This window comes from Pholis gunnellus (assembly GCF_910591455.1).
Source record: "Pholis gunnellus genome assembly, chromosome: 20".
NCBI lineage: Eukaryota > Metazoa > Chordata > Actinopteri > Perciformes > Pholidae > Pholis > Pholis gunnellus.
This window is the reverse complement of record NC_136547.1, coordinates 1,169,649-1,194,700: the sequence shown is the minus strand read 5'-3', so window position 1 is coordinate 1,194,700 and position 25,052 is coordinate 1,169,649. Positions and strand designations below refer to the sequence as shown.

The 25,052-nt window shown below is 41.7% G+C and overlaps 1 protein-coding gene across 1 annotated transcript in view; it reads right to left on the bottom strand.

Moving 5' to 3' along the window:
* LOC306712018 (collagen alpha-1(XXI) chain-like) overlaps positions 1 to 25,052 on the bottom strand; it is a gene marked incomplete at both ends in the record, with an annotated part of 53,575 nt that overhangs the window by 24,616 nt on the left and 3,907 nt on the right. Inside the window, 8 exons of the mRNA XM_079181112.1 lie at positions 16,404 to 16,457; positions 16,586 to 16,639; positions 18,465 to 18,554; positions 19,025 to 19,036; positions 19,730 to 19,807; positions 21,086 to 21,259; positions 22,096 to 22,318; positions 22,433 to 22,598. Of these exons, the coding sequence (XP_079037238.1) occupies positions 16,404 to 16,457; positions 16,586 to 16,639; positions 18,465 to 18,554; positions 19,025 to 19,036; positions 19,730 to 19,807; positions 21,086 to 21,259; positions 22,096 to 22,318; positions 22,433 to 22,598 (851 nt within the window). The remainder of the gene's footprint in view (positions 1 to 16,403; positions 16,458 to 16,585; positions 16,640 to 18,464; positions 18,555 to 19,024; positions 19,037 to 19,729; positions 19,808 to 21,085; positions 21,260 to 22,095; positions 22,319 to 22,432; positions 22,599 to 25,052) is intronic.

The following is a 25,052-nucleotide window of genomic DNA, read 5'->3' as shown; positions in this document are numbered from 1 at the left end:
CAGCTACTGGAGCATTTTGGGATTAAGTGTCTTGCTCAAGGACACATCGACTAGTGGAGCCGGGGATGAATTGCTCATCAAAGACGGACACATTTTTAAACAAAAGCGTAACAATGAAGTTGTCCTCTCTATTGGTAAAAGCAGAGTACACTATGCAAACATATACCTGTGGAGTGAGATTGCAGTGGTTTAGATTCATGCACATTAATGTGCTACTTTTGCTTGTCTGTAAAACTTCCCTCTTGTATCAAGTCACACACAGGGGAAAGTGGTTAATCCGTGCTACTTGCATCTTAGGGAATTGTTTGAATATGGCGTGTCGTGAGTTTATCAGTGGCAGTGATACTGACGCACAAACACCAGGCGAATTCTGTGGTGTGGAGATTTTGCAAGGCGGGAGCTCGTTAACACAGAAATGAACAGCAGCAAACAAACACATTTTTAGCCACAACACAGCATGCAAATAAAGTTTTAACCATCCTCAACACCAAAACCACTTGTTGGTTTCCCTCTGAAACCCCTCTGTTTGAATATAGTGGGACTCAAGCTGTATGTGAACATGTTCCAGTGTGTACCATGCTAACACACCGCAACTAGCAATGAACATGTGAAACAAGCTGTAAAATGTATTCTGGTACTGCAAGCCATTTATTTGTTAAGTCACATGCATATATCAAACTTGGTGTTGTAGTTTGTCAACATACACACCACTTCTCCATTTCTCTGGCTTTCGTGGCATCAACAATCGTCATAAAAAACATCTTTAGTTGACAAGATTTTTCAGCCATCAATTAAAGGAGTCGGTATCATTGGTGAAACCAGCAACAGTATGCCAGATTTTCAAATGATCCAAACCAAAAACCCAGTCCAGTGTGCCAACTCTTGTCAACTTGCAGCACTAGCTCCAAAAGTGGCTACATCTGGTGAGAATATTGCCAAGTCAGCAACACTGACAGCCTGTCCCTTCAAGCCTCCCTCCAATGGTGTACCTAAACAATGAACATGGCTATTGTTACACAGCTCTCAAGCTAGCACCTTGTGGAAGACTCCATTGATGCGCAATGAGTGCACAGCACAGGTAGACAGGTAGGCCATTCAATAGTTACAGGCTTATTACAGTCATACGGGATCTTTTCTTTTTTTTTGTAAGCATTTGATTTATTGATTGCTGTCGGGAACGAAAGACAATTTCAACCTTGGCTTTAGACTAATGATCACACGTCCCAGTGCTTAAAGGCCATTTAGTTTTTCTTTTGTCAGTAAATTCAGAGAAAGAAACAGAATGGACAATGTGTTTTCTACTTTTCTACTACTCCACTTTGTCTGTGGCCTAACCCCCAAGCCACTGGTTCCTTCTGAAGGCATGAGTCTTTTATAAATGGATCGTAAATATATACTTTTACTAAAGAAAAAGATTAATAATTTATCCCCCAAAAAATGGATAATGTAGTTTTTAGCAAACATGAAAAAACAGTGCATTTGTTGGGGACTATTTTCAAAGGTGGGTTACTACTCATTTTGGCAGCAGGATGGTTTATGTGGGAAAGAGTTAAAATAAATGACAGTGTGTATGTTCATGGTACCCACTGAAAGTGTGGCTCAATAACACAGAGGAAGAATATTTATCAGGCTCTGGATACACACATAATGCTTGTTAGTAGGATACATTATTGCTGTTTAAGACGGCACATGGGATTTGTTGACAGTAAGAAAAATATAGAATATAATCACACTCATCATAACAGAGCATACCATAAACCATAATATCCACACTTCAATTCCAGTCTGGGGCCTTTGTTGCATGCCATACTCCATGTCCACAGTTTTGGTGCCTGAACAATCAAAGATAGATGTCAAAGATATCTTTCAAAAAATCATCAAGATCAACTAAATTCTAAAACTCAGACGCAAACAGTGATGGGCAGCGATGATGAGGGTAATGTGGCTGTACCTCTTACTGAACACCTCATTGTGCGGCTTAGTAGAAAATAAAGTACAGTGACGTAAATGATGTGCTATTAGACCCAGAAAACATGATGACCATCAGATCTTCAAAATGTCAAGAAATGTGAATTGAATATATAGATATTTATGTATATTCATATATGAAACTCTGCATGTCCCACACGGCAGTACGTTTCTCCTGAGGGAAACTCTCCACGGAACTTCTAGACTGGGAGAGAGTCATGATGGGGAGAGCCTTGTGTTGTCACACCCTCTAACACGGCAACCTATAATCTATGATAATGTCTGTTAATCGGTTCATCTAAAACAAAATCCGGTGAGGTGATTGCAGTCAAATGGCTCTTGCCGTTTACCCCTTTGGACCAGCTCTCGTTGAACCTGGTCTTCCTCTTAACCTGGATTTTATCTATGGTCTAACTATAGTCCTGGTTCAGGTCTCTGCAGGGCTGTAAGTATGTCACCATGAGGATCAAGGCAGTTTTTTGAATTCACTCTTTTAAGTGCAGAGCTCTGCATGTTGGCAGTGAGGAAACAACTGAATTAGCTCTCCACTGTGTCTGTTTTCTTTTGAAGTGTCTCGCCGCACTATACGCACAGGAACCCATAAGAGCAACAGACCTCATAATTACACAGCCAAGACGCCCACCACGGCCCAATGAATGACAAGATGACATACATTTCTGGATGACGAGAACAAGAGAAAATAGACAAGTGCACAGAGACCAGACTAACCTGTGAGCAGACTATGCTGCTACTTCACCATGCCACATACTGTTAAAGGCTGAAGAGACTGTGACTGCTAGACATCTCTGAGATTAAATACACTTGAATGAATCCTGGTTGGGGATCTAAAAGAAAAGTCAATAAAAGATAAAGACAGTTAGCAGAACAATACAATAACAAAAGTCCATGTCTGACAAGATCCTTTTAAAATGGGATCAAACTAAACAGTGTCTACTGCTCAGTTGCTGCCTCAAGTGAGGGAGTTCAAGTGTGTCAGATGGTTGTTCACGAGTGAGAGTTGGAAGAAGAAGAGATCGATAGGCCAATTTGTCAGTGTTAGCAGAAATAGTGCAGACAGAAAGGAAACAAGAAGACAGAGAGAGAAATGATCCAGTTGATGTAGTTTGGGCATCTCACAAGAATACATCCAGAGGGATGATTATCGGCCGTGTATCTCAAATCTTTGGTCTCAAACCTTTTGTTGCTGACTATGCACTGTGTCTAACCAGCAAATCATATTTAGGACAAACACAACCATTTCAACATGTCCTGGAAAGTTAAAGGGTTTGTTCGCTCAAATGTGTGAAATTACTACTTTCCACCAAAGAACGAGTCCCTCTAAAAACGGTTGAAAGCGTGTCCTAGTACTAGTAGTAGTCTCCGACTGAAATTAATATTAAAAGCTCATTTCAGCAGACTTTATAGACCATATATTTGTCACCCCTTGTTATACCATGCTCCTTCACTCTCCTATGTGGAACCTTCAAAAACAAATGCCAGCTACTACAGGCTGTCCACCCTCCATAACAGAAAACAGAGCAAAAAAAAAGTAGACTGGCAGCCAGGCTGATTAATTCTAACCTCAAATTATGTCATGACCACAGACAGCATGTCTGCGCACTCCATCATTATAAATAGCACATCCTGTGTGTTTGTTTAGGGGTGGGGGTTCAGTACATGTCAAGGAATGTTCCATATGTGCCTCACTTTTACACGAGTAAAACAGCACCTCCAATATCTCCATCATTAATCACCTCATTAAATAGCTTAATGAGTGATGTTATTACATGTTGTCAGTTTAATGTATTGTTCTCAAAGTGGATATTTTTTGGAGGGGAATCCAAGGTGAACCCTAGGCCTATTTTTAGCCCTGTGCTCGAAAATGTCCTACCCTTATGCAAAGGGGCTTATCTCGCTAACTACAAGGTCTATTTGAATAATTTAAATGGCAAAATAACACAAATAAATGTGAGCTTTGTTAATATGTGTACATATCATTGTATATGTTACTGGTAAATGCTGAAACGAATGTTACACACAGCTCAAATTGAACATTTTCAGGTTCGTTTTTTTTTGTGTGCCTAAAAAGCACTTTTATTGATTTTAAATGATGCACAGGCAGGCCTAAACTCACTAAAATCATATCACAACATGTCAGCAGTCCAAAAATTGGCTTTGATAGAGTGAAGTATGCCTGAGAAATCAATGCCGGTGTACAGGTCAGCTTTGGTCAGCCAGCGTCAATTCTGATTTTGGAAGCAGCCGATATAGTTGTTTTATTGTACTTTTAAATACTATCTAACTTTATATTTCACTTCTTTTATCACTAATAGTGTTCAATCTATCTAATACAGAAGTTTGGCATCATTGTGAGAGCCTGGGCCATATGAAAACTTGTAAAATATGGCTCATTTTCGTCAGAATTTCAGTTTAACGTGATGTATTTGAACCTAACACCTTGGCCGATTTGCGCAATTCCCACAGATTTGAACCCGGAAGACTCTGGGCAGTGTAGTCGTTCGTTCTTTGAGTTGTTTACAGAATTTTAAGCCAATAAAATAATCGAAAACTGTGATCCGCCCCCATGGGTCAAACCTATTGGCCAAAACTGAAATTATTACTCATTCGTCATAGAAGCTCGTAGAGACTCAGTTTTTTTTAACAGCACAGCAGAGAGACGGCTTCGTAATGGATAAATATATATTTTTTTTCGATTTTCATCCAGGAAACATCTAAAAGGTACGGAGCGTTTCAATGTTTATGATGATGGGCTGAGTTGATATCTGTGGCAGATCAATAGTAACGTTCTAACGGTTTAAAGTAGAATAATTTGGAGGGGATAGTTCGATGCAGTTTGTTGTGCTCGTGCTCCTGGATATGAAGTGTGTGTGTGAAAGTGCCGTAGATCGCGGCTGGGATCGATAACGGAGAACATTGCTCGCCTTCTCCTGGCGAGAAATAGGTGAAATTGTGGTAATACTTGTAGTACCTTGAAGTACTTTGTGTATATATATATGTTTTTGAGTGATTAAAATAGGTTACATGGTCCATTTGATCAGAATCTCTTCGTCATGTACATTTTTGAAATATTTAAAAATATCATTTCATTCGTTCTCAAAAGTGATTTGTACTACATGTGTACACTCTAAAGCCCCCCCCCCCCCCCCTCTAAAACCCCACTCTCGGGTTCAAGAGGTTAATTAATGTAGGTATATGTTTATTTTGATCATATACAATGTTAGGTGACTGAGCACTTTAAGAGCACTTTTAAGTCAAAGTGATGTCACATTTAGTTTTGTAGTGAAAAATAATTTGTAAATGTATATTTCTTTATTATTAAGTTCTTTGGGGAACTATCACATATGCACCTTTTCATCTTAGCTGCCTGAGGCGCATGTCCCTGTCTTTGGTAAATGGACAGCAGCTGGCAGGCTGACCCCAGGAGGGGAATGAGAGACAAAGTACACCAACTGGGGATGTAGCCAGTGGTAGTGTAGAGTAAGGACCATATCAGCAACCAAGCAGGCCCAAGTGAAATGTGCAGGTATGTTTACATCCTGTTTAATGTGCTGCAGCTGAGCAGCTAATTGGCTAACGTTAGCAGTGCACTTTTCCTGTTTGTTTGGTCGCTAATTCAGCAAACTAAGATGCAGGACAAGATGTGTGTGTTCACGTTTAATAGATAAGGAGACTTGTGTAGAGAAGTCAATGCGGCTTGTTTTTTCAAAATGGTTTGGATGTTTATTCAGTTACTTCTTCTATCCGTCCGAGCTTCTTGTGGAAATCAACACATGCACAACACATTCACCTCAACTAACTAAACTCAACCTCAACCTCCCACTTTTCATCTTGATTTCTAAAAATATTTTTTACAAATACAAATACAAATGCAAAACAACAAACATGGATAATGTTATGGATACAAAGAACTCACAGACGGATTTTCACATAGTTTCAAATTATTCCGATGGGGACAGTTTTTGTTTGCAGAAAAATGAACTTCTACAGTTTCATATTATAGTTTGTATATAGCAGTGGCGGGCCGTGGATTTTATACCTGGGCCTTCAGTGCTGTTCTACACTTCTAATAACCTCATTATGATGTCACAGCTACGGGTTATTACTTGTTTCGTGTAAAAGCCGCATATTCACATAACACTGCAACATTTGACAAATGAAATAAAATGTTACATGAAGCTCAACACCTATCATACAAAACACGAAGTGCAGAGTGCAGATACATGAATACGAGCATGACGGGACGCTGCGTCATTATCGGACAATACATTCCAAATCAATGTAACACAATGACAAACTCACAAGAGCAGTCGCATATATTCGTATGACAACAAAGCAACAAATCAATCCAGCAGACCTGCAGCGGATCCACGCATTCCACCACACGAGCACGAGCCATTCAAATATTATTCATAAAAACGCCACGATAGACAAGTGAACAGTAGAGGTAAACAAACGAACTTCACTTACAAAATGCTGTCTATCCTCCTTTCTTTGTTGACGAAGAGTTTAATCCCAGTACATCAGTTCCAGTAAGAAGGCCTTCTCGATTCATCGACGCCAGTCGAGCCTCCCCAGTTGTATTTCGCTGGTCGTCATCGGTCTTCCGCCGCCGTTCGGTCGTCGTCTCCGACCGCCGTTCGGTCGTCGTCTTTGGCCGTGGACCAGTGAAGGGTGGGCTGCGGTTGTGGAGCTGTTTCCCTGCGAACGTGGTCGTTGAGTTGTAGATTCACTCGAGTCTCTCCAAAAGTACCGACGCTCAGTTAAAATGAAACACATTCACAGCCATAACATGTGCAATGCTTCTCCGACGCTGAATACAAATCCTTTTCCTGGCTGGGTCAGGGCTGCTAGCTGTGGGGTCATTTCTTACTGTCCAGTTTGTCATGAAATGTCCTTCTTGAGAAAAGCGTTCCCAGTAACTCCGCCACTAAATCCGTTTCTCCTCCTCCTTCCGCCATTTGATGTTAAAAAAACAAAGCTAGGTAAAAAAAAACATAATTTGCCATAGGTTCTTCCATATTGTTCCACTTGACTGCTACAACCTAAGTTCCGCTAGCAAGCATAAGTTTCACTTTAGTCACGTGCTCGCCCACTGACCAATCACAGCACACTATGCACCTTATGGCAGAGCTGCACCTAGATTCTGAGCTGCAGTAATGCTGACGTAGCTGTAGGCCTGCAGGCCGCTCTGGCGCGTCTCAGAATCTCAAACTAAAGATCTGATTGGTTGAAGACTATGTCACTCAACAATATCGTCCCCATTCACTTAACCTGCACATGGATTCACTGGTGAGTCTGCAGGCCTGGGGCCTCTCTTCTTAACTAGAGACACAAAAATCATATTTTTAAACTGTTTTAATAAAATATCCTGCTCCTATTCTGAGAGTCAAACGGACAGATTTTAAGTCTAAAAGGTTAAAAAGAAACACATATTGACCCAGAGCTCTGTGCTTCCAAAGAAATATGTTTTACCCTAACAATTTTCTCATCTGTTGCAAAAGTGAGCATTCAATGTATTAATGTGTTTACCACATCTGTATTACGTCTTCAACCATAAGTTCTGTACATCGGTACTTGTGTTGAACAACTGATGAGGTGTGATAGCCTGCAGGCTGGAGAAGCTGTAACTTGCATATGTATTTAGGAGGTCTCTGAACTTACCACTAAATTACAAGCACAGGGATTAAAAATAAACCCAGTATCTTCCCTCTGATTTGTAAAAAAATCCCATTTGAAGACAAAAACATCTTATTAAATGTCTTCTTACAGGTAACAGTTATACTACTGGTAATTATAGGGATGTGTGATATACAGTATTTATATCTCTCTGTGACATGTGAAAATCCATAAATTTGGATGTAGGAAACTCAGTGCCTGATAATAAGAGACCAACACCAACCACAAAGATGATCATTTTTAACTTGTTTGACTTGAGTGTGAAACATCAAATGCAACAGTAAAATTGAAAGTTGATGTTGATGAAAGAGAGCAGTTTTACGTGTGTGGGAGTGTGTGATTAAAGAGCATGCTGACAGCCTTAAGGCTTATAGAGTATATCTAAGCTAAGGGCTCATTAACATTCAATGGAGCTGTCATGGATGGGTTGACAGAAATTATTTACAGTCAATGATCTGTATCCTCAGGCGGAGACCACATTTGGTTGTGAGCAGATAACATCTGGATCTTTTTTTTTTTTACTACTTTACTGTGATTGGGTGTTCTCTCCCTGTCAGTTCTATGGTAACTGGCTTAATGCTGCATGGTGGTCTAAATGCTGTTTTGAAGAATCATCCTTGAAACATAACCTCCATGTGGAAGTTGTAGAATGTAAACTCCTCATCAGGTCATCAAAATCTCTCGGCTCCCAGAAACAAAACAGAGGACATGACCTCAGTGTTCCCTGGCCCTGATGTGAGGCTTCATCGCCGTCATGGTGAAGTGGACGCTGAGGTCATGTTCACAGTATTCCTGGTATAAAATTACAAGTGGTGGATTTTCAACAATCCCTACTGAAATGTAAGTAATTTCAAGCCAACAAAATAAATACATATCACCATTTTTGTACCCTTATCACACTGGACTGCCAATCGACCTCAAGATCTTTTCAAAACAGTCAACCATATCAGAGCACGGTAGGTAAAGCACTTCCTGGGCCTGCTCATATGACCACTTGTGTCAGGTGACCTAAGTGTGAAACTTCAGCCATGTGACAACAAGTCATCTGTCGTCAAGTCGTGTGTAGCTCCAATCCATGAGAAACACCATGATAGTACTTGAAGTTGAAGCTTAAGACCTGATTGTTTCTAAAACAAAGCCGTCAAAAAAATCCTTTCCATCGCTGAGCCAGACCTCCACCAGTCAACAGAACGACCTGACAAACACTCACATTCACTAACGCAGCTGTGGAAGTCTTTTATTGGAGCTACATGTTCAGCATGTTGTTTTGATCGAGCCAAGTGATGTTGAGCTTCTGCCTGAAATACTTCAAATTGACCTCACAACTCAGTCCAACTGGTTTCTTCTGTTGGAGCTGAATTGAAACCTTGTTAGACCTGTGACGCTCTCAGCTCACCTGTGGTGTATTTATATTCACTTTTCTCCAAAATAAATGTCCGTGTCAGTCTTCAACAAATATTAGAGAAAAGCTAACATGTGCACTCAAAATACTTCATGTTTGCTTCAGTGATTCATAACTGTCCAGTTTGGTCAAAGAAGGCATGAGCAGGCTGTTCTTGTTCAGTTTTCTGTAGTTTCCCTCCTTTTTTCTGTGATCACCTGTGTTGTATTAGTCTCGTCAGCATTGCTCTTCAATCAGCGTTCAGGCTGCCCTTGTGTCTGCCCACCTGTGTCCTGTTGTCTGATTAGTTTCTTGTGTATTTATAGTCCTGTCTCTTGTCTGCTGGTTGTCTGTTTGTCGGCTATGTTCCTGTTTGTGTCCCTTGTGCAGTTGTCCTGATCCTCTTTCGGTTGTCATTTTGCCAGTTTCTGGTCTTTGGGTTTTCAGTTGATCATTTTTGGACTCACCTGGCTTGTAAGTTTTGTATTGGAAGTTAATTTTATTAAATCAGTGTAAATAACCCTTCTGCTCCCTGTATTTGTCCTAATCCCCTGGTTTCTGTTCTGTTATAGTGACTGTAATCTGTGAGAAAATGTTTCCCTCTAAATGTAATTGAGTATACAGCTCAGTTCTATGGGGATGTCATTTTTAGGAGACAGGGTTGGTAATGAAGACAGACCCACGGAGAATTATCACAGGCTTTACAGTTCCCCTTCAGCTCTGTAGGTTTAGCGTCTTTCAGCGCACTGTTTGGGTTTTTACAGCCTACAACTTTATTGTTTTGGTTCACTCTTATCTCATCAGTGCTGTTCCACACAGCAGCAGGCAGCTGTTTTCAGTGAAATAAACTGACGCTGAAGAGACAGACTGTACACTAACCACCAAGCAGCAAACAGATGAAGTTGGAGATTAGCTGGTGAACATGGTGGATTATTTAGCAGCTAAAGAGACATGTTTTTTTCTTAACCATGATAAACAACAGGACTATGGCTTTATACTGACACACACCTGAGAGCCTCCTGTAGTTCCCCCACAGTAACTCTCAAAGGGCCATACATGTGCTTCTAGTTGTTCAAACTTAACCAGCAAAGACACAGAGAGATAGACAGGATCTGCTTGTGGACTACCAGCCCTATGCTCCACCGTCTCCTGTGTCCCTGACCTTTCCACATCACACCCTATGTACACAATCCTCCTACAGACATGCCAACAGCCACTTTTAATTATACTGGGAGGGAGAGCTCTACCCGCCATGTATTGAAGCAGAAGGTATTATGTTCATTAAGAGTAACAATAGGTAAGGGTGTGAGATAGAGGATCTTCAATATTATAAATGGACTGTACTTTTATAGCGTTCTCTAGTTTTCTAACCACTCAGAATGCTTTAACCCTACATATCATCTTCCACCCATTCCTACTCTGATGACAGGGGCTACCATGCAAGGTGCCACCTGCCCATCAGACTATCTAACATTTACACAACATTCACACACCACAGGAACAGCCTACGGGAGTGGTGTCTTGCCCAAAGACACATGGACATGGAGGAGCCGGGGATCAAACCACCGATCCTCTGATTGAAGGACGACCTGCTCACTGAGCCACACTGAGCCACAGTCACCCCATGTATCAGGTAGTTGTTATTGTAAGGAGAGAACAAACAAGTCAAACATAAAGAGCGAACATTCTGCAGACATGTTCAAACTAAAGCTTTGTAGATATGTTGATTTTAAAAAGACAAAACAATATGGACGCCATTTGGTTTTCCCCAAAATGTATTTAGAAAATGCTGAGTAAATCTGAGGAGTGGTTGAATGGGTAAATGCAGAACACACTGGTCACAACGGTTATCTGCTTAATGTTTCCCAGACCCAGTTATCAACACACACACACACACACACTCCCACCCCATCCACACATGTGCTCCAGCTGTGTGCTGTTCCAGCTCCCTGAGTACCACCACCCTCCAGTTGGAGTAGAGCAGATATGTGGGAGAAAGAAGTTTATTTTGATAACAGTCCAAATTACTGAGCTGGCTGGCTGTGAGTCAAACTGGTGGAACAACACTCAAAGGACTTCAGAGAAAACTCTAAATAGCATTGCACACTTGTAGCTGGTGGGCATGCTCACATGCTTGCAGATGTGTGCATGCGCTCTTTCATGTAGCCACTTGCTCTTTTCCAGTTACATCAAGCACATATCCCATATACACTATGAATGTGGCGTGTGCTCCTGCACTGGTGTAAATTTAATTAACTGACAGAAGTGGAGAGTTTTTTCCGAGTTATTGTTTGACTTAGTAACTAACTTAGTAAGTTTGGGCAGTAAAGCACTAATGAAAATTTGAAAATTAGATCCAAACCACATTTGGAGGTGGTTTGAAATGCTATTCCAATCAGATTTCTACAGATGCCTGTCAATCCAGATGCTATCAATGCTCAAATTAGATATCAAAGTGTGGAAGTGCTGAGCAGAGTCCATGCTGCTAGCAGAGCGCTATGGAGCAAAAGGAGACAAACAGACACTGAAATAAATAGTTTTTGCTTGCTGCTGCTTCCCCACAACATCGCAAGGTATCCCAGCCTCCACAACAGCAAGAGGGGGCAATGCCTCCATGTTGGAAAGCTGCATCTTCAGCCTATATCATTACCATGGAAACTCATCAGATAGGTTGGTGATATCTAAACAGAAAAATCCCGTCTGATCACTTGCAAATAACAGTGCAGACAGTCTTTCTTAAAGAGTCAATAGAAAGATGCAAGTGGGACAATAAGCAAACTCGCTCAAGGCAGACACGTCCACACAGGTTGAAAATGTTCTAAATCTACTTCAGAAATGTACATATACACATATTACCACCCTGCCTAGTTCAACTTCTCTCACTCACCCATTGTTCCCATCACACACAAGACATCAAACATCTGTCCAGTTATTTCACTAGCTGTTCTGTGCGAATATAATGTTCATAAACAGTCCAGCAGTCACATTTATGCAAGCAGTGGGAGGCGAAAAATTACTTCCACCTCTGTCTTCCAACTTTAGCTATTATCACCAAAACTTCAGTGTGAGACTTCACAAATGCTCTTTTGGCTGAAAATCCCTGCAGCAAGGTGCCAATATCTGGGGGAAGGTTTTCCCCAAAGAGCCTGTAGCAGCATACAGTATCATTCCCTAAGGTTTTGGAATTAAATGTTTAACTATCAATGAGTGTAATGTCTGTATTTCCACATAATTGTCACTACAGTAGGAACAGTCTGCACTGACCTTTGGTCCTGGTGTCCCAATCAGTCCAGCAGTCCCTGGTAATCCTGGCTCCCCCTGGTTGGACGATAAACACACTCTCAGAGGAAAACTGGAGCAGCGGCAGCCAAATTCAATACTATTACTGTAATCATCTATGTAAACAAAGGAGAAGCTCGGATAACAACACACACAGAAGGAGAGCGACTTCATTCTCAGCTGAGGTGGACATTACTTATATCTTTACACAGCAAATAGTTGTTTGTTGCTAAATACATTTTCAGAATTTTAATTACAGAACATTTAAATAGAGCTGGATCTTACCGTTGGTCCAGATTCTCCTGGAGGCCCTTGCTCACCTCTCTCACCAGCAAGACCCTGTATAAAAAGAAATGTGATGACATTTGGTACTGATATTCAATATATTACATTTTTTTATCTAATCCGTAGTCATTGTTTTGTATTCTTTAATTCATCAGGGGTCTCATTTATCAAAAGTCGGGATCTATAAAAATTAACTTGATGAAAGAATGTGCTCAACTTTCTGTAAACTTTAACACATACGTTTTCACATTATGAAGACGGGGGAAATTGTCAACGTATGTTGAGGAGGTGAATTGAAGCCAGAATGTAGAAATTAAGTGTTATGGGCTCACACTTTTAATTTTACTTCCATATCATTGGCTACTTATAGATCCACTTTATCACTAACATTCAAACCAGCAGTTTTCTTTGGGCTTGTGCTAGTGAGCCCTAACGGACGCAGAGAGCAGACTGTATGCTGCTGACACTGTGCAGTGAGCAGCTGTTGAAATTATCATCATGGGTTGTAGAAATCTAAGACAACACCAATTAGCATTAAACAATTGCAGAACAGAGTGTCAGAAGTTTTCAATATATATAATATTGTCTTATACAGCTCATATATCCCCATGTATAATTTTAGTTTTCATATGTTTTTTTGTGTGTAAAATCGCTGCAGTAAACACGACTGTGTCTACACTGCGACAGCTCTCACACAATCATTACACTCCATATCCTCATTATCAAGCCTAATCATAATGCAGGCCAAGTTCACCCTCAACTTCATCAATTAATTATTGAATTGGGTCACCTATCAAACTTCCATTTTCAAATGAAATCCCAGGGAGGGGCATACCCTGATTGTGGCGATTAGTTTGGCAACTTCAATCACTCTGATTGCTGTAAACATATACATACTGCATAATGCTGCATGATGGAACAGGCACTGCTAAAGGACTAAGTGTATGTATTGATCATTGACCATGTGGGCGTGTAGAGGGCGAGATATGAGGCGGTTACACATGCGGACAATTCCAAGTTGATTTGCAACATATAAAAGGAAATTAAGTTTTAGCAGGTGTTTTTTATAAATGTATAAAAGGTTTCATGATTCTGAATATTATTTGGCATATGCACATGTCTTAATTTGTATGCACACAAACATTTTGTGTGAATCCTACGCACTGTTTTACAAATGAGACCTCAGGACACTAAAACTCACCGCAAACCCAAAATAGTATCCATGTTAGAACCAATATGAGCTGGTACATCCACTGTGGTATTGCTTTACATTAAAGGCAAATCTTATTATTAATATATAATTAAATCATCATATGAGATGAAAAGGAAACCACTATATTATACTTTCTTTGTTAAAAGAGAAAATCTGGCCTCATATGTTCATCTATCACTCATTATGTTACTCAGTTGAAGCGACACAGGAAATGCTTTTTAAGGACCACTCCAGGACCACCTGGTAGACGAGGTGTAATGCCAGAAAACAGGAATACAAAGCACTTCATCATTGGAACAAGATGATCATAATGAATGCTCTGTATGTCTGTGGGGCAACTGTGGCGAAGTGGATAGCAGGGCCGTCTTTCAATGATCGGCGGTTCGATCCCCCCCAACAGGCTCCACTAGTCGCATGTTGATGTGTCCTTGAGCAAGCCACTTAACTCCAAAATTGTGCCTACGGTGTAGAATTGTGATATAATCTGAATTGTAAATCACTTTGGATAAAAGCGTCTGCTAAATGACTGTAATGTAATGTAATCTAATGTAATCTGTGTTAAAATTACCCTATTGATTGGACCAGTAGTTCAAGGCAAAAACAGTGCGACAAAAAAAGTGAATTGTCCCTATGTCCCTGTGAATAGTGCCCCTGATATGGGGGCACATTGGGTTTGGTAGCCAGAACTGGTTAGTTTCCACTTTTACATACTGCACAGTGCACATATATATATATATATATATATATATATATATAATGTATATTAATGAATCAATGAAGATATACTAAATATGCACAATATTTGACACGGGTTCTTATCCAGGAAGCTTTACAATGCTACCCCAAATTCATGAGTAAGACAAAAGCATCACCAGGTCTATCAAAAACAGACAACTCACAGCCAATGGGTTGTGTATGTTGGAGTAAGAGTCTTCAAGTAGCCAGGGGCATAGCTATGACTAGAAAGTGCTTTGCTTTTTTAACACTCTCTATTGTTTGTCAGGTGTTACAGTCCTTGGTCTTTTGTCACCTGCTATACTGTCCATTCATATGGTCCGCAGCAACTAAGAAGGACATAAATACAATAAACTACAACTGGTTCAAAACCGAGCTGCCAGATTAGCACTCCAGTGTTCAATGAGAACTAATACAGCATACATGCACTCTCGTCTGTCATGGTTCTCAGTGGAAATTAAACTCCACTGTAGCCTTCTCATGTTTTTCAGAAACGTAGTATTTAATCAGACACCTGAATATTTCTTCAATCAGTTACAATACACAATGTACATGTGTAACAGACATAACCATCACACAAGGAATGCTAGCTCAGGTCACTTGATACCTCCAGCCCCAAGAACAAACCTCCTCAAACGTAGTTATTTTTTGTGCAATTACTGCTTGGAACTTACTACCTCCTCATATAACTCATACAGGTAATAATCTGTCATTTAAAAAACAATTAAAGGCTCACCTCAGGCCATTAAGCCATTAACCACTTGACGTTTTCCATTGCTTTTGTAGTCTCGTGATCCTTCTTTGTATAAATTATGGATGTACTGTGTATATATGGTCGGTTATGACAATATACATCCTAGTCTTTGACTGCACTATGCATCTGACTGTACTATTTTTAACTGTTTGTTTCACGTCATGTTTTGTATGTATTATGTTTTGTCCTTTCTGTGGACCCCAGGAAGATTAACGGCCGCTAAGGCGTCAGCTAATGGGGATCCAGTTAATAAACTAAACTAACCAAGCCCTATGATTGTGCTGACACACGTTTTTATGATTCTGTTAGGTAGCCCGGCCAACTGGGGCTGGCCAGAGACGTCTGCTCCCTCAAACCAAAGCTGTGTCTTGCAAAAAACTAGTAGGCTACAGTAAAAAAGTGTTGATGTATTAGTCTGGTTAGCACTGCGTCAATATTTGCTCAGTTTCTGTCTTAACCATTATTGTATTAAGGGAGTCTCATGTTGGGTCCTGGGGGTCCTGGTTCTCCTGATAAGCCTGGTTCCCCTCAGTCTCCCTGGGCAGTATCAGCAGAATCAGGTACTATCAGTACTGGCAGCAGATTAGGAAAGCCACAACACTGATACAACTGCTTTAAAGATTTACCGTGATGCCTTTTAGACCAGGCTCCCCTCTTAGTCCTGCTGGGCCACCTTCACCCTGCCCAACCAAGGCAAGAAAGGAGGTAAGAGCATGCAATCAAAGTCTGGAACTAATTCAATAAAATGAATAAATGCTATAAAACATGTTAAAACGCCATTGGTTATGGAGTATTTTCTCCATAACCTCGCCATTATCGAAGGCCAAGGAAAGTTCGATGACCACATGCAAGTAGTGAACTTTGAACAGGGCAAAACCTGGAGATGTTGTTGGTGTGATGACCTGAGAGATATATGGGAATACCAATTGCCGATTGATGAAGGCCAATAAAGATCTTTTTTGTTTTGTTTTGTTTTAATAAAAGACATAAAACTGAACAGTGTCGGCATAGCAAGACAAATTGATGGATAATGCATTTTAAAGAAAGCATAATGGCGAGTTGAAGCTGTCGTAATGCAATTTATTTTTTACCTTCATCCCTGGTAATCCAGGAGGGCCGGATTCCCCAGGTTTCCCATCATTACCCTGGTGAGAATTAGAACATAAGCTGATTATATCATGTGCATACAACTTGTATCTTGAAGACTGTTGACAGCAGTATGACATGATGAAAAATAAAAATGTGATGAAATAAAAAAGTGATAAGCACTTACAGGCTTACCATCAGGTCCTGGTGGTCCATCCCTCCCTTTCTCCCCTCTGAAACCCTGAGGCAGAAATGACAAAGGCTTTAATAAATGCATATTATTTTAGGCTGGCAATGATATGTCAGTCTCTCCAACATTTTGTTCCAGACAAAAATGATCTTAACTATTGGATGCCTGCTATGATGGTATACCATATTAACTCTTGTGATTCCCTGACATGTCCTTTTAGTGCTGGCTTGGCCAGTCACAGCCCAAAATAACTACATGGAGCTGCCGCCCTGTAGGCCCTCCCCTCTAAGAGATAGGCATTGTGAGCCAGGCACAAGGCAAAAACAGGGTTCTAGGCGTGCTGACTTCTGGAATCGCAGACTGCCTCTAGGGACCTGGAACGTGTGGTCAGAAGATCATTGGTGCCTGTTGTGGCAGCAATCTTAGATCTTGCTGGTGGACATCAGTGGTAATAGAGTGTCAAACTGAAGCAGGAGGCCTTTCAGGCTTAGCTAGCCCAGGCATTTCTATATACAGCAGACATGTACCATTTGGCAAAAAGAGCTGCAGCTGTGGTGGTTTCCAAAGCAAAAACCCTGAACTATGGTGTAGGAGAGGTTCCGGGAGACTATGGTGAAGGAATTTCGGTTGTCCTCAAGGAAGTTCTTGCAAACCGTTCGATGACTCAGAGAGGGATAACCTGTATAACTATGTATGACCAAAGTGAAAGCTGTGTCTGTATAGTCTGCACAAAGTCAAACACGTTCCCAGTGGGTATTGGCCTCCGCCAGGGTTGTCCCTTTTCACAGATCCTGTTTGTGATTTTAATGGACAGGATTACAAGGCGCAGACAGGTAAGGGGAGTGTAAATGGTAAATACTTGTATAGCACTTTTCTAGTATTCGGACCACTCAAAGCGCTTTAACACTAAATGTCATCATTTACCTATTCACACCCATTCATACACTGCAAGCTGCAACCGGCCAATCAGGACTAACTAACATTCATACCCATTCACACACCACAGGTACAGCTACGGGAGAAACTTGGAGTTAAGTGTATTGCCCAAGGATACATTGATGAATTAGCATGTACTAGCGGAGCCGGGGATCGAGCCACCGATCCTCTGATTGAAGGATGACCCTGCTCTACCACTGAGCCATAGTCGCCCAGTCTGGTTTGAGGACCTCGAAATTGCAACTCTGCTCTTTGCAGATGATGTGGTTCTGTTGGCTCCTTCAGAGCGTAACCTGATGCATGCACTGGGGCGGATTGCAGCGAGTTTGAAGCAGCCGGGATGAAAATTAGTACCTCCAAGTATGAGGCCATCATTCTCTGCTGAAAAATGGTGGATTGCATGCTCCGGGTTGGGATTAAGTCCACTCCAAACAATGAAGTTCATCTATCGGCAAGTCTTGTTCAAGAGTGAAGGTACAGTAGGGCGTGAGATAGATAGGCAATTCCATATGTCGGCAGCAGTGATGCAGGCGTTGCACCAGACTGCTGTAGTGTAGAGGGAGCTGAGCCGGTAGAAAAAGATCTTGGTTTTCCAGTCCATCTGCGTTCCAACACTCACTTATAGCCATGAGCTTTTGGTAGTGCCTAAAAGAATGTGATCACAGTTAAAAGCTCCCGAAATGAGCTTCCTTTGTAGGATGGCTGGGCTCAGCCTTCGAGATAGGGCAAGGATCTTAGACATCTGGAGGGAATTCAGAGTACAGCCGCTGCTCCTTCGCATTGAAAGGGGCAAGCTAAGGTGGTTCGGGAATAGGTGGGGTTGTATCAGTACAGTTACATCATAGTAAGGAGATCGGGTACTGTGTTACAACTTCTAAGGGAAAGAGACAAGTCATATATCAAATGTCCTCTTAATTTTATAGGATGAAGCGTGTGTTACCATGGGACCTGACAGGCCACGCTGCCCTTGTGGTCCAACTACACAGTTGCAGTCTTCTTCCTCCACTGTGGCTGTTCGATTCAGAGGACACTGAGGAAACACAGACAGACAAAATGTCTACAATACAAAACATACTCAAAGCTTCCACATTAGGTAGATAAAACAACATGACCACATCAACAGTGTGACTTGTGAAAGTTGCCAGTAATTTCCACGATGCAGAATCTAGTCAGGTGTGATATTACCTTTGCTTCGATGGCGTAGTACGGCTAAGTAAAAGCTAAGAAAAATAGCGTTGTTTTTGGAACAAAATTGCTTCACTTGGCAAGGTTGGATCAACCTCATCACATGGTACCATTAAACACTGAGACGCAGAGTTCAAAATATATGATATTAGTATTTATTTATGTTCATAAACAAAAACATTAATCTTCAGAAAATATCCAAGCTTTTTTCTTGAAAAATTTGATTATGTTTTTCGTGAAATATTATCCCCCTCCCCCTGCTCCGTATTATTTTGTCTCTAAAGTGTGTAAAAACAGGATAGAAACTCCACTTACCCTTTCATCATCCTGTGTAGCATGAGAGAGAGGACAAAAGAAAAAAAGAATGGGTCATTATCATCATTGTGGCCTCTTACACGCAGCTGTATACAGAAGTACATAATGTGACCTTTGCAGTGGAGATTACAGTGGATACTAACACATTCTCATTCCCAACTCCTCAATTACTGACTCTTGATCAATGGCCCTACTATGATGCTCTAGGTACCCCTCTAGAGTCAATTTTGGACGTGGCATCATATGCATAGTGTCTTTTCAAAATAAACTTCCATCTTCACAGGAAGTTAGGTTAAGGCAAAAAAAAAACGTTAACTCGACTGACTAATGACACATGACTAGTGGATGACAAACGACCCATGAGAGTCACGTGACTATAGACTCATGTGACTAATGACTGACGTGATAGAAATGGGAACGTTTACTTTCAGTTTGGCGAGGGACAAAAACAGCAGTCTCCTGGATGAAAGTCTCGTGTTTGTCTGACCACGTGCTATCACTCCCACCTTCCCAGTGTAGACTAACTTGCTTGACCGTCTAATAATAATGCACGTGGGTTTATATTGGAGTTAGCCCGGCATGTTGCACACAGATGCTGAAAGCTGCCTCTGTGCATCTGCATCAGACGCAGAGGGCCATATGTCGGTATTTGATGAGTTTGGAGCATAAGGGTGTTGTAGATACAGGAGACAGTAGAGATCTTACCACAGAGTAAATCTCACAAGCTGTTTCTCTCTCACTCTGATGAGGATCACAGTACAGACGCAGCTTCTGAATCTCCACCTGAATAAAAGGACAATGAAAAATGTAATTGTGGTAAGGAAAATTGGAAATGTTGTTTGGGTAAAATGTAATAGATTATTAATGAAATTACTAAATGTATGAGCCAAGACCCACAATGCTTTCAGACGCTGAAAAATAAAATGATGAGCTAAGATAAATAAAGAGTAAAATTAATCAAGTTGTCATTAATTTATTACTCCTGTATTAGCTTATCTCCACTGGCTCCCTGTAAAATCAAGAATATAATTTAAAATCCTTCTCCTCACCTACAAATCCCTAATTGGTCCGGCACAATCATATCTTAAGGAGCTTATAGTACCATATTACCCCACTAGAGGGCTGCGCTCCCTAAATTTAGGGTTACTTGTGGTTCCTAGAGTCTTAAAAAGTAGGATGGGAGCCAGAGCCTTCAGTTATTAAGCTCCTCTTCTGTGGAACCAGCTTCCAGTTTCAGTCTAGGGGTAGACACACTCACCACATTTAAGAGTAGGCTTAAGACTTTCCTCTTTGATAACGCTTATAGTTAGGGCTGGCTCAGGTTTATAGTTAGGGCTGGTTCAGGTTTATAGTTAGGGCTGGCTCAGGTTTGTAGTTAGGGCTGGCTCAGTTTTGCCTTAGACCAGTCCCTAGATATGCTGCTATAGGCCTAGACTGCCGGGGGACTTCCAAGGATAAACTGAGCTCCTCTCTCCTATTCTCTCTTTCCTTCTGTATGAATTCATATTTCATTAATGCACATTACTAACTCTGCTTATTTCCCGGAGTCTTTGTGCTTTCTCGCCTCACAGGTTTCCATGGATCGTGGTTATATCTGGGACCCTGGTCCTGCCTGACATCCACTGCTACTATCATTATTATTAGTAGTCATATTTCTATTACTATTGCCGATACCATTATTTCTATATCCACTCCTGCTGTTATTACTAGTAGTCGTAATGTTTCCATCATTATTCTGCTCACTACTCTCATTATATGAATCATTTCTGTCATATGCATTGAAGGTGTTGTAACTCTGTTATGTTGTTCATTCTGTACACATGACATCTATCACACTTCTGTCCATCCTGATAGAAAATCCCTCCTCTATTGCTCTCCCTAAGGTTTCCTCCTTTTTTTCTCCTCGTTAAAGGGTTTTTTGGGGGAGTTCTTTCCTGTACCAATGTGAGGGTCCTGGGACAGAGGATGTCACATGTGTACAGATTGTAAAGCCCTCTGAGGCAAAATATAATAAAGGAACGTATTTTATTTTCCCCTCTTAGTTGCGATGTTTATACTCACAGGCAGAGTGATGTCTGTTCCTCGCCTCTTAGCAACCTGTGTCTCCCCATTGATGTAGATGGGCTCAACTGGTTCCAGCATTATTTCCTGGATCAGTTGATCGTCAAGGAAACCGGTCACCTGACGTGGTCTCACCAGGACTTTGAGCTGATGCCACTTTCCATCGTACAGAGTCTAAGAGAAGGCACAGATATTTCATAAATACTTTTGTTTTTTAAGGTTATCTCAAATACAAAGAAATATTTACTGGGAGTCTGTTCATTTATAAGACTGAAACATTGCATGAGAAAACAATCATTCATTTGTCAAACTTTTTTTTGTCAGTCTTATGTGTGCATGTGCTAAATCTAATTTAATTTTGTCATTAAGACCAAAAATGTGTGCTCCCTAAATGCTCCACAAATAGTTCTAAGCAGCAAGGTATTAAGACTTCTTCCTTTTCCCTTCACAGTCTTTTTTAAAGCTCCAACCATCCAGAGGGAGAGAGAGAAACAGAGCAGCTATTTTTTCATTGGGAGTCAGCCACAGCCATCATTTCCAAATGACACAGACCTCTACCTTGTGTCACATCAAATTAAATGTGCTAACATAATTACAACCCTGATGACCACTCTACGCTAGAGTCTAGGTGTGTGTTAGGATGGAGGCCGGTGGCTGCCTTTTGGAAAACAAACAGCCCGCCGTTTCCAAGGACTACACATGCACCAACTACTTTCCACTGGGGACTCCAGTGGTTTAGAGAAGGAAATGTTTTCTTTGAGCCTCCGCCTAGCTTCCATCACATTACATCTTCACTGGTCAAGCTGTGTATTGAACTAAGAAGAAAATTATGTTGAAATAACTGATAGTTTGGCTCTCTGCAAGTCATCCATGTCAGGTTCATTCAATGAAACCAACAAGAAGGGAAACCCGAGATTGGAAGAGACAGAGTACACAGTACTTGGAGATCAAAGCCCAGCCAAAAGCCATGTTGGTCTCGCATGGACATCCAACTCAATCCTAATACCAACCTGAAAGCCGGCTTTGAAGGTGACTCTCTGCTCCTTTTCTGTTGTACTGGTAGTGGTTAAGATGACAGCTTTGTCCTTCCCACTTAGTGTCACTGCGGCCTGGATCTCCTTATCCTTAGACAGCACCCTCCAAAGATCAAAGGTCATCTTGCTAGAAGACCCCTTTAGACGCAGGGTGGCTACGAAAACATAGGAGGGAGGGAGACCCTCTGGGAAGATATCCCTAATACAAGGAAGAGGTCAAGTTACTAAATACAAACAATAGTTGATTAAGTGAAATGAAAAAGGGGGAAAATTGATAGGTTTTTAATTCTGTCATTACATTACAACATTCTACCTGGTATTCTCAGTAATGTCTGTGGAGGCAGTCAGAGCGTAAGCTGCCTCAGAAAGCAGAGAGCCAGCGATCTTCTTGGCCTTCTTCTGAATGTTCATGCCCAGCATCAGCTCAAAGCCTTTCTCATCACGAGATGCCACCAGGATTCGTGTTGGACACACAGACTCTAGAAAGAAAAAAGGCTCCATTCATTCAGCGTTATTTGGTGGTGTAGGCTATTGACTTGTATTTGTGGACAATTTAATTTACTTTTTGTTGTTGAATTTAAAATAAGTCAAAGCTTCAGCTTAACAGTGAACTATAATTCAAACATGGAACGGGCACTGAAACTAAAAAGATGAAGCCATTATTAATGTTATTAATTACATCCGTCCCATTTCTCCTATATCGGGCCAAAATGTCTGCAGTTATGTTTTGCTTCCTTCTGCGCTTTCCTCAAGTCTGCCTTGTCATTTTCAGTGGGAAATGAGATCATGTTGACCTAATGTAAGCTAACATGGCACATGATTACGTCGTTATTGAAAACATTTGAAAAGGTTTATTACCTTTTGGGCGATCAATGTGTTATGTATATTTCACACATCTAGCACGACAACATTAGTATTCATTGGCAGTCATGTTTCTGGCTGGATTTTGTCCAATATTCACTCACATTTTGTCTCTCTTTTGGCCTCCACTAACTACTGAGAAAAATATCTTGCTCTTTCGCTACAGGTACCTTGCTTTAGCTGTTAGCCGATACATTTTTGACTTTCTTTAACAGCTACAGTAGCATTATTTGCTAATTATCTATTTGCTGTTTGGTGCAGATCAGTTTGCAAAAAGGTTTTATCAGGGCTAAAAAAATAAGTCATTCTGAATAAGGAAGCTCATATGCTAAGTGAGAAGAAACTTCTGCCAATATCAAAAATGTGAAATAATATCTGCTCAGTCAGTCACAACATAGTATAATGAATAGAATGAATATAATGAATGAATAGCCCCTGGCTCCAGAAGTCCCACTCATTTATAATTAAACTCATTGCCAAAACATAAACCTGTATGATGGACATTATCTGTGAGAGTCCATCCATCCATCCATTTTCCTCCGCTTATCCGGGGTCAGGTCGCGGTGGCAGCAGGCCAAGCAGGCTGACCCATTACATTACATTACATTACATTACAGTCATTTAGCAGACGCTTTTATCCAAAGCGACTTACAAGAAGTGTATTCAACATCGGTATTCAAGAGAACTACTAGTCACCAGAAGTCATAAGTGCATATCCTTTGCTAAACAAGTATCTAAGAGCATAAACCAGAGCAAACGTACAGTGCAGAAACAAACATACAATAAGTGCAACGAGCAAACCCGCAATACAATAAGTGCAACGAACTAATACGATTACAATAAGTGCAATAAGCTAATACGAATAAAATAAGTGCTAAGTAGAAGGCTCAGGGTAGTACTTCTTGAAGAGGTGAGTTTTCAGCCTGCGCCGAAAGATGGGCAGCGACTCCGCTGTCCTAACATCAGTGGGAAGTTCATTCCACCACTGTGGGGCCAGGACAGAAAACAGCCGACCCAGACTTCCCTCTTGCCCGCAACATGTTCCAGCTCATACTGGGGGATCCCGAGGCATTCCCAGGCCTGGGAGATATAATCCGAGGTTCGACAAACGGTCGGAGCCTCCTTTCCAGCACCCTGGCATAAGCTTTCCCCCGGAGGCTGAGTAGTGTGATACCCCGATAATTCAAGCACTCTCCGGTCCCCCTTTTTGAAAATGGGAACCACCAGACCGGGGTGGTGGTTCCCAGTCCATGGGCACTGATCCCGACCCCCATGCGACACTGAAGAGGCGTGTCAACCAAGACAGCCCAACTGTGTCCAGCGCCTTCAGCATCTCAGGGCAGATCTCATCCACCCCCGGCGCCTTGCCACCAAGGAGCTTTTTGACTACCTTAGCGACGTCTGCCAGGGATATGGGTGAGCCCCCCAGGTCTTCAGGCGCTGCCTCCTCTGCAGAGGACATGTTGGTCTGGTTTAGGAGTTCCTCAAAGTGCTCTTATCAACGGCTCAACGGCTCCCCCCCCTGCTGAGAACAGCCTGGGGTAGGCCCTGCTTTCCCTTCCTGAGCCGTCGGATGGTTTGCCAGAACCTTCTTGAGGCCAACCGAAAGTCCTTCTCCATGGCCTCCCCGAACTCCTCCCATGCCCGAGTTTTAGCACCCGCAACCACCGCAGCTGAAGCCCTTCTGGCCTGCCGGTACCTCTCAGCTGCTTCAGGAGACCCCCGGGCCAGACAGCTTGACGGCTTCCCTTACCTCCGGTGTCCACCACCGGGTTCTCGGGTTGCCGCCACGACAGGCACCGATGACCTTCCGGCCACAGCTCCTAGCGGCCGCGTCCACAATAGAGGCTTTGAACATGGTCCATTCGGATTCCATGTCCCCAACCTCCCTCGGGATGTGTGAGAAGTTCTTCCGGAGGTGGGAGTTAAAGACCTGCCGGACAGGGTCCTCCGCCAGACGTTCCCAGTTCACCCTCACTATACGTTTGGGCTTGCCGGGTCTTTCCAACCGGTTCCCCTGCCATCTGATCCAACTCACCACCAGATGGTGATCAGTTGACAGCTCTGCTCCT